The 9,303-nt window shown below is 38.6% G+C and overlaps 3 protein-coding genes across 6 annotated transcripts; 2 read left to right on the forward strand and 1 right to left on the reverse strand.

The window, feature by feature from the left end:
* Positions 1–63: 63 nt before the first annotated feature.
* grcc10 (gene rich cluster, C10 gene) lies at positions 64–2,478 on the reverse strand. 2 transcript variants are annotated; one of them, XM_067481617.1, is made up of 4 exons: positions 2,399–2,478; positions 1,673–1,726; positions 1,090–1,266; positions 64–580 (listed from the first exon to the last, which is right to left on the reverse strand). In XM_067481617.1, the coding sequence occupies exons 2-4, from the start codon at positions 1,722–1,724 to the stop codon at positions 441–443; spliced, it is 369 nt and encodes a 122-aa protein (XP_067337718.1). In that variant the 5' UTR covers positions 1,725–1,726; positions 2,399–2,478; the 3' UTR covers positions 64–440. The 2 variants fall into 2 exon arrangements, with proteins under 2 accessions (XP_067337718.1, XP_067337719.1); XM_067481618.1 differs by lacking the exon at positions 2,399–2,478 and adding an exon at positions 2,302–2,324.
* A 189-nt stretch (positions 2,479–2,667) lies between these two features.
* Positions 2,668–4,146, forward strand: saysd1 (SAYSVFN motif domain containing 1). Its single transcript, XM_067481616.1, has 2 exons — positions 2,668–2,924; positions 3,361–4,146. Exons 1-2 carry the CDS (start codon positions 2,724–2,726, stop codon positions 3,679–3,681), a joined length of 522 nt encoding a protein of 173 aa, XP_067337717.1. The 5' UTR covers positions 2,668–2,723; the 3' UTR covers positions 3,682–4,146.
* Positions 4,147–4,404: 258 nt separating this feature from the next.
* On the forward strand, positions 4,405–9,301 carry bpnt1 (bisphosphate nucleotidase 1). 3 transcript variants are annotated; one of them, XM_067481613.1, is made up of 10 exons: positions 4,405–4,669; positions 5,366–5,507; positions 5,608–5,712; positions 5,836–5,943; positions 6,158–6,206; positions 7,116–7,199; positions 7,664–7,755; positions 7,832–8,029; positions 8,646–8,751; positions 8,952–9,301. In XM_067481613.1, exons 2-10 carry the CDS (start codon positions 5,388–5,390, stop codon positions 9,101–9,103), a joined length of 1,014 nt encoding a protein of 337 aa, XP_067337714.1. In that variant the 5' UTR covers positions 4,405–4,669; positions 5,366–5,387; the 3' UTR covers positions 9,104–9,301. The 3 variants fall into 3 exon arrangements, with proteins under 3 accessions (XP_067337714.1, XP_067337713.1, XP_067337715.1); XM_067481612.1 differs by having other exon boundaries at positions 4,407–4,742; XM_067481614.1 differs by lacking the exon at positions 7,116–7,199 and having other exon boundaries at positions 4,412–4,742.
* Positions 9,302–9,303: the final 2 nt, after the last annotated feature.

Genomic DNA, 9,303 nt, shown 5'->3' on the forward strand with positions numbered 1-9,303 from the left:
TAATAATAAAGTCATGTATAATCTAAGTTGTCTTTAATCTCATTCAATTAATACCACACCTACTCACAGAAAACATGTAAATTTTATTTCCACACAACATGTTTGATACATTTGATGTATTAAAAAAAAAATGTATAAAATGATATAAAAGATGGCATTAAAGGAAATTTTTGTTTAGTGACATAAGAAAACATAGTGTATATTAACAAATAAATATTGAACCATTAAACTATTTTAAATCATTTTTGCAAAGCTGCTTTAAATTAACCAATATAGATGAAGTATGAATTTAACATTTGTTTGAACATTGGGGTATAATGCTTGAAATTGTAACATTTTAATGAAAAGTGGACAGGGTCTTGTAATAACAGTATGGTAATGTTGTTCCAAAGCAATAAATAAAAGTATCCTTGCAACTGATGAATTACTGTAAACAGTTTCTATGAAGCTGGAATGGTGCCTCCAATAGGTGGTGTTGACAGAGGAGGCAGGAGGAGAGACTTTAGCTTAGCAGACATGGCTGCAATTTCAGGGTCCTGGGTTTCATACATCTTCACCAGTCTGGCAAATTTAAGGACACCTGAACATGAAACAGAGCCATAATAAAATTATGTCATCTGTTGAGAGGGAAATTTTGTCTACCTGAGTAGTAGAGCATGGCAATTTTAAAGAATATACAGTACATAAATATCTAGATAACAAGTTTGAATGTACTTGTTGATCCAAAAGTGTTGGTCGTACAAATACAATGTATTGTAGTGCTGTGTACATTAAATTTTTTTTTATAAAATTACAAGTTGCCTATAAAAAAAACCACGACATTGCGTTACTCCAATCAGCTTGACAACCTTAGAAAACTGATTCAAGATATATGACAATACACAAAGCCAATGTTAAGTTTATTATCTTTATATTAATATTTTGTTTGAATTGCATTTACTGAATTACTAAAATGTTTTACGATTTAAATTGCTGATTGGATAAGTTAGATAAACATAATTCGCAGGGTTGATCTGCAGAGTTCTGTACAGTACGCACACTACCACATGTGAATGAAAGAGTATTTTTCTTAAAACAGCAGTGTCTCACCTTCTCCCTCATTGTTGAATCCATAGGCTTTGATCACTTCTTGTTGAATCTGGGTGGCGACGGGGAGCACAAGCTGCAGCATCTTGCCCATGTCATTGCAGGCGCTCTCTCGAGCCTCCTCCATTCGAGCAGCATTTTCTGGTACTGAGAAGGCCTGGATTACCTCACTCAATACCACTGTAAAAACGAACAGTAGAAGCTCATCCTCTACAATCACGCAGAATCATTGAAAGTGCAATTTAGTGTATTTAATTTGAAGTAATTTATTCTAAGTCACATTTAATTACATTAAACCTACATATGCTTAACATTAGTGGGCATGTGCAAACAACCCACCCGCTGATACATTGAACTCACATGACCCATACAGTAGTTAATAATGAGACTAGAGGAAAAAAAAACGTGTTTGTTTAAGTGGATAGAGTTCTGAAAGATCTCAGGTCATCAGAAAGTTTGCTCATGCAACCAAGCAAGCTGGAAATATTAATACTTTGTTTTTCAGCAAAAATGACATTGAGCAGCTAAGAAATATCAGAAGAGATAAAAAACATAAACTTGGTAGCATCTATCCAGCTTGTCTCACCTCTGGTCTGCTCAACTGTGAGGGTGGGCTGCTGTGCTGGAGCAGAGGCCATTTCTGCAGGGAACAGACGCAGGTAACATAAGCACTCACACTCTGTTATTGTAAAGTACAACCAGACTATATAAAACAACCAGTGCAGTAATGAATTTGTCCAATACGCAAAGCCATGTATTAGGTTATATCATTCTACTAGTTTGTTGCTGTAGTGTAAACCGACGGTATTAATGTTACTTAAAGTTATCCTGTTATTACCCAAGTAGCTAAAACTTGCTACACTTTGAGTAATGAAAACATTTAATACAAATAAAAATCTAATAATTCAATATGCTATAAATAACATTGCCTAACACTCAAGGAAGGCATGACCAGGTACCTGTTTGCTGCCAATACTACAATAACATTTTGAATGTAAGACTATTACTTCTAATGTTTTTAGCGTGTTGGTTTTTCTAATTGCGAATCGTCCTCAGTGGATTTAACGTTCTCAAAGCTCCTACACCGACCAGCCTCCATAAAGAAAACGAGATGTAGTTGTGGTAATTAGCTGAAAGTCGATCATTTTTGTTTATTGTTATTCACTGAGCCATCGACCATTTACTTTCTCCATCGAGAGCTCAAAAATACTTTACCTTAGGAGCTAGTAACCAATAACAATAGCGGCCTAATTACCCACGTTAATTGCTAAAATTACTAACAAAAAAGGAAAGTAGACATTCTCGCACTCACCACTGATGAAAACAACGTCGCTTGAAGCTGCCGTGTGAAAAACGACGCCTTTTACGACACGCTTTACGACATCACGTCCCACTTTCAGTCAGATGCTTACGTAAAAGGTAAACAAACACTTTGCTTAGCTAGAAGCACGGTGAAATTTGGACAGAATGTAATTAAAGTAACCAAGAGTCATCATTATTGTGCTGGACGCTGTAAATGTATTTCTTCGAGCTTAAAACTACTATAATTAAGTTTTAAATGCGTCGTTCACGCAACTGTTTGTTTTTTTCACATTGACAACCTTATTTAGCTACGGTAGTTCATTAATTTAGGATCGATGGAGCAGAAGCTTGCTGAGTTCAGAGCTCGACGACAGGTTGAGAAGGCTAATAAAGAGGATCCGAGTGCTGCTTCACAGCCCAGATCATCGACACTAGCAGACTCAGCAGATCAGCGTCCTACACCACACACAGCTGCTGAGAGTCAACCGCAAAAAGAGACAGATAACCCAGCATCAACTCAGAGCGCTAAAATTAAGGTGAGTCAGGACTTCATTCATTTACTCTTTACTTATTACAGTGCTGACTACAGCTGGCTGTAACAAATGTATCACTAGTCTTATACAGGCCAACAATTGAATTGAGAAATTGTTTTGCCCAAATTACTAATCAGTTAATCAAGAAAATATCCCACAGATTAATTAGTAATTAAATTACTCGTTAGGAAAAAGCAGTGCTGCATTTCTTTTGCATTTTTACTTGAAATCACCAATGAAATTATAAATTTAAGTACTTAATTAACAAATATTTTTTTCCAGTAAGCAACAACTCCTCTGATTTCAACTAGAAATAGCTGATTTCTCTATTACATGAGCACCTAGCAGAGAGAGGCCGGTTTTGTGCCCTCACCATAAGCAGTAGAGATGTGAAGTTGAAACATGTTGAACTTGTGTAACGTCCTGTTGCTTTCTGCAGAACCAACGAGACTGGTTGCTGGACAGCTCCCTGGGGAGGTGGCTGGCTTCAAAACTGTTTGTCACAAACTTGACTTTGCTCAAAGTGCTGCTGTGGTTGGTGCTGCTTGGTCTGTTTGTTGAACTAGAGTTTGGCTTGCCTTTCTTTGTCATCTCCCTCTTCTACTGGCTATATGAAGGACTTCGTAGCCCAGCAGCCCGTGAGCCTGGAGAGCTGAGTGCTTATTCTGTCTTCAACCCAGACTGTCAGCCACTGCTGGGCTCTCTCACAGCAGAGCAGCTGGAGGGGGAGATGGGTTACAGACCTCTGGCTAACAGATGAAGTTTTTTCGATTTACAGTTCTGTATCAGATCATAAGTTTTACTTTTATTTTTCAGGATGTTAATTTTAGAATTTACAATGACAGAAGCTAAAGCTAGAGATGTCACGCATGTTAATTCTATAGATGCCCGTTGCTCAAGGTTAAGAAACAGAGCAACACTGGATGTTACCAAAAATGAATTTGAATATTGTGGGACAATTTTGTCATGTAAGGTTACATGTATTTTCTGAATGCCTCCTAACATTTAACTTGTACCATTTACTGTATCTCTGTTTTGGTAATCCTTTACTTATCAATCTGGGGTTAATGGAAAATGTGGGACTGGGTTTAAGAAATGTGGATGGGAAGACAACTACTCATTCGGACTTGTATACACAGAAAAGTTTTTATAGTAGTATTTATAATGTAAATATAATGCTGTTCGAATTTAAGGCTTTCAAAGATAAATAAAGGATTCAGAAGTGTACAGCAATGCTGTGTCTTGTCTTTAGGTGTCATTCAGAAAGAAGAGGTCTTGTTTAGTAGTAGGGGTAAATAAACCGGGGCCAACTTTTAGTTTAAGTGTAAAGTAAAACTATTGAACTTTCTTAGAAACTTTATTGATAGTTTTTCCTCTTAGAGAAGCGCCTGTATGACACGTTGAGCTGGGACTACGTCAGACGCGAGGGACATTTGGACCTATCGACGTTTACGCACAGAAAGCGCGTGTGTCATAGATAATGCGAGATGTTTTGCCCCCGCGTACTTCTGCATTTGCTTCAAACCCAACACACTAGCTAAGGACGATTTGTCTATGTGAACAAATAATAATATTAATAATAATATTGATCAGCAGTACAAATTTCTTCTGGGTGTTAACGTCTTTTGTGTCGCTTAAACGCATCATTTCTCAGCAGACTTCCCTGAACGTCATGACGAGTAGACGACGTGCTTCTTGCTAAGACGAGCAAATATCTTGACAGTTCATTTCGGCTCTTTGAATCAAAGGTCTGCTCTCCTGACATCCCCCACGTTCAATTTATACAATCTGTGGAGTTGCGAACTCTCTGTATTAGCATTAGTAAGTATCAGCCTAATTCAAACGCTGCCACTTTTTTTTACTTTGGTATTCTTGGAGGGAATATTTTTCGCGCAGCTAACTAGCGGCTTTAGCGTCTTAGCTAATGCTGCTGTTAGTGAGTGGTAACTTAAGTGAAACGCTCATGCAGCAGCTCTTTCCTCACTTCTTAATGCTTGCTCAGTGATTTTTGCTTGGTTCCGGTGTCATTGCCTATTCATTTTACTTTCCATAAAATAACCACCGGAGAACTGTCGACCATCAGTTCTCAAACACATTACCAGTGAGGCGGGTTTTGTTTACTGCAGTCACTTCTCCCCCTAAAACCTGTTTCCACTGCAAGTGGTGCGGGACAGATTCAACAGAACATGAACTGTGTGTTTTGCAATATTACCCCATCACTTATATTGAAATGGTTTTAGGAAATAATCTATATATGTTCAGCACGAGGAGTTAAAATAGCAAACAAAATCGTTTCAGTGTGCATACGGGCATTTGACACATTCTTTTAGGAAAATGTCCCTAATATTTGAAAACAGTGAATGATCATCATCTCAGGTTCAGTGGTAACTTTACAGGGCGGTCATTTAGTTATTGGTAATGGTTTTCACTTGCTCATTGACCAGGGAGACCTGTCAGCCCTCGGTCATGTCTGGAAGCCCGGCTGTGATTATACGACTGTTGGCCTCTGCCCACACTGTGGCTGAGAAGGCCGGGGCCATTGTGAGGAGGGTCCTTCACAGTGGAGAACTTGGCATTGTGGAAAAGGTGGGGCTCATTTACAAAAAGCAAATATGTTAAATGCTTAATGTGAAACAGTAGCAATTACAGGAAGCCTTGTTGATTTGATACTTTGCACCCATTGCAGACCGGAGCTAATGATCTGCAAACATTGGCAGACAGACTGGCACAGCAGAGCATTTGCGCCTCACTGTCCAGACGCTTCCCTCAAATCACCATTATTGGAGAGGAGGTGAGTTCATAAAAGACTTTAGGTATGTTGGTCAAATGACCTTCAAGACCTTCAAAGGTATTCTGTGTCGGGCCCTGGAAACGCAGCAAGAACACTTGTATCTCTTTCCTCATGTTCCTGCAGGAACTTCCAGCTGAGGACATAGGGGAGGACCTCATTGAGACTGGCCAGCAAGAGGAAATCCTCCTCAAGACATGTCCAGCAGAATATAGAGGAGTGAAAGAGGAGGAGGTAGAAGCCAGTAGTTTCAGAAATACACCCTAAACCACCAGTTATAGTTAATAGGTTACAGTTAATAACTGAAGGGAACAAAATAGCTTTTTCAGTGTACTACAGTTATAATAAGCAAAAACATCAGTGTACTACAGTTGTATTAATACATATTCATCTGCTGTACGTTCACTGTGTGCATATTTTTCTTTGCTTGTGTCTTTCTGAATGTCAGCTAGTTGTGTGGGTGGATCCTCTTGATGGCACAAAGGAATACACTGAAGGTAGGTAGGCCTAGCAAACATTCTTTTATAGAAAATCAAAATCAATGTTGTGAACCTAATAAACTTCTTCTGCACCGTGGACTGACATTTTCACTCCTTCAGAACAAATGTCACCATTGCAGCCACATTGTGGAAGTCAGGTCTAGCCTGTAGACTGAATAAAAAAAGCACTATGTTGACATTTATCAACCCGTTTTTATATTAAAGAGTTGATGACCTAAGTACCGTAAAAGAAAAAGATTCTCTGCCGCTATTGAGAATCTCCATAGACTGCTAGACACTAATAAACGGTAGACTTATCAATGTACGATTGCATGAACTGAATTTCTTATGTTGAAAACAATTCATTGTCATAAGAAACCATAAACAAAACAAACCCTAAGAAAAATGCAATACTATTTTTAATCTGGTGGATGGATATGAAAATTTACTATTTACTACTCAGCATTTTATTTATTATGTTATATTACTTATACTAATCTAATGTCATTGTATTATTACAATATTTTTACACTCAAACAATACCTTATTGTATTTAACCTATTATTAACATATGCTATACTGCAGTACAACCGTGGATATTGTTCTTCTATTATATCTCCATTTACTTATTTTCCATCACGTAAGTAATTCATATTTTTTTACAACGGTAGAATGAAAGAAAGTATGCTTTACTTTTTTAATACATTTTTTGTAAAGTGACTTAAAAGATGAATTATTGCATTGATGCTAGTGCCAGTGAGCCATAACATTTGTTGATTCATAGACTTTAAGTAAAAAGTTTTGATATTACGCTCTTTTGCTGTCTGGCTCTTAGGTCTATTAGCTTTACTGTCATTTTCACCCCTTTCCTTCCTTCCTTTGTGTATCTCTACTTCTGCTTTCTCTCTTTCTTTCTGCTGACCCCAGCTTCAAGGTGTCTCAAGCACCGGACTGAGGCCCAGAATCATCACAAAGTGTCGGGCGTCTCTCAAGCTCCCAGCACAGCTATGTGTATGGGCAACAACTAATAGATAGATGAACGCTGGCAGTGTTGATGTTGAAAAGGCCATACTATGACTCTGTCACAACACATTTCAGAAGCTTTTCAGGGAGATTATTTTATTTGCGCCCTCCCAAAACCCTCTCGTCAATCCATGTACAAACTTCGTCACGCCTCTGCTTCGGCTCTGTGTGCGGGCAAAGTACAGCCACACCCACCCACTCTCATTACAGCCATGGCTCACCATTCTGCTCAGCACAACGCCAGGGTTCCACAGCCTGGCCATTAAGGACAGAGTGGAAAGAAGCCTGGAATAAAACAACAAACCTAAAATCGTGCATAATATGGCTTCTTTAACTATTATCCTTATTATCCTTTTCTTTCTGTCCTGTGTACAGTAAATGCCTATTGACACCTGTTGTTTGTAGCAATTAAAGTGGCCTCCAGCTGACATCCTGCTATGATCTGACTTCAGGGCTCCTAGATAATGTGACAGTGCTTATTGGTATTGCATATGGAGGCAGAGCTATCGCAGGTGTCATCAATCAGCCTTTCTACAACTACCAGGTACAAATCAAACTAAATTCTGACCTTTAGCTGTGTTTTCAAACCTGTCACTGAATTCACACTTGTTGCCCATCAGCTTGGAGAAGGAGCAGATTTAGGAAGAACCATGTGGGGAATGCTGGGTTTGGGTGCCTTTGGATTTCAGCTGCGGGAAGTTCCAGGCGACAGACGAATCATTACCACCACACGTTCCCATAGCAACAAGTTGGTGACAGACTGCGTAGACGCTATGGAGCCTCATGAAGTTATAAGAGTGGGCGGTGCTGGAAATAAGGTGAGACCAGTTGTAAAAAATGTAAACAGGGATTTTGATTTTCTTGTACAACCAGTAGCTGCTACATGGATGACCAGATTCTGTCTCAAATGACTGAAGTCTCACTCCAAGATCAGCCTTTCGCCTTTCACTGCTACTAATACTAACCTTTGCCATTAATAGGCACCATGAAATCTGTGGATAAGTTTGTCCTTGTTTGTGCCATCAAACAAATTCCGGTTGTATTAAGCAGCACGGCAGATTGTGAGGCATTTGACCCATACAAAATAAAAAGCAGCATAGATGCTGTGAAAGTGTAAAATTACATGTGTAAAATATTTCAAGTCAAAATGTATTAAAAATTATTAATTACTATCAACAGGTTAATAGACCCTTTACCCTTTGAGTTTTGCTGCAGTGCCCTATCAGAAGCTGTGTACTTATGAAATTAAAGGTACTTTTATTTTGGTATATATTTATTTACTGCGATATAGGGTTGCATTTAGCTGTGTCCTGTAAAGGAAAGTGGGCTAACTGTTTTTAGCAATAGCTTTGTCAGCCCACCAGGCAAGGGGCTTGTTAAAGCATGAACAAGTCCTGTTTATCGAATCATCTCTTGCATTGTGGTGTCCTGCAGATAATCCAGCTTGTTGAGGGAAAAGCTACTGCTTATGTCTTCGCTAGTCCAGGGTGCAAGAAGTGGGACACTTGTGCTCCTGAAGCCATTCTGCATGCTGTTGGAGGTAAAAACCATCAATTCTACCACAGCAAAATGGGAGCATTAACATGCAAAAATATGCCCTCGTGTACCTTAAACAAAATGTTATTTTATTTGCAAAGTATAAGGCTAAACTTTACATTTTACAATACATTAAGTTGACCATTCTTTTAATTTCCTTAATATTTTATAAATGTTTCATAATATTCTTCCTGTCTTGTGCAGGTAAACTGACTAATATTTTTGGCAACCCATACCACTATGATGCTAAAGTAAAGCACATGAATTCTGCAGGGGTTCTTGCTACACTATGCAACCACGAGTACTATGTCAGCAGAGTACCGCCGTCAGTGATGCAAGCCCTGAAGTCAGATTGAGGTCTGTCTGGATGAGATAACACACTGATGTTGTTCTTCTCAATCAGATTATATTTCCTAGATGTGTCACAAATTCCAATTTCCACTGCATATAATGGTGTGTTTGCAAAATATATATGTATCAACATTCCAGTGTCCAGAATTCAACATGGTGATATCAAAATGATATCGCATATCCAGCATAAATAACCAGAAAGAGA

The sequence above is a fragment of the Channa argus genome, chromosome 17, assembly GCF_033026475.1.
Source record: "Channa argus isolate prfri chromosome 17, Channa argus male v1.0, whole genome shotgun sequence".
Lineage (NCBI taxonomy): Eukaryota > Metazoa > Chordata > Actinopteri > Anabantiformes > Channidae > Channa > Channa argus.

Excerpts from the sequence above, each read along its gene's own strand:
- bpnt1 (XM_067481613.1), top strand. The coding sequence starts at position 5,388 with ATGTCTGGAAGCCCGGCTGTGATTATACGACTGTTGGCCTCTGCCCAC. Across the intron at positions 6,207-7,115 it reads CACAAAGGAATACACTGAAG|CTTCAAGGTGTCTCAAGCAC; the intron begins GTAGGTAGGCCT and ends TGCTGACCCCAG. Across the intron at positions 8,030-8,645 it reads TGGGCGGTGCTGGAAATAAG|ATAATCCAGCTTGTTGAGGG; the intron begins GTGAGACCAGTT and ends GGTGTCCTGCAG.
- saysd1 (XM_067481616.1), top strand. The coding sequence starts at position 2,724 with ATGGAGCAGAAGCTTGCTGAGTTCAGAGCTCGACGACAGGTTGAGAAG. Across the intron at positions 2,925-3,360 it reads CTCAGAGCGCTAAAATTAAG|AACCAACGAGACTGGTTGCT; the intron begins GTGAGTCAGGAC and ends TGCTTTCTGCAG.
- grcc10 (XM_067481617.1), bottom strand. The coding sequence starts at position 1,724 with ATGGCCTCTGCTCCAGCACAGCAGCCCACCCTCACAGTTGAGCAGACC. Across the intron at positions 1,267-1,672 it reads CACAGTTGAGCAGACCAGAG|TGGTATTGAGTGAGGTAATC; the intron begins GTGAGACAAGCT and ends TCGTTTTTACAG. Across the intron at positions 581-1,089 it reads ATTCAACAATGAGGGAGAAG|GTGTCCTTAAATTTGCCAGA; the intron begins GTGAGACACTGC and ends TTTCATGTTCAG.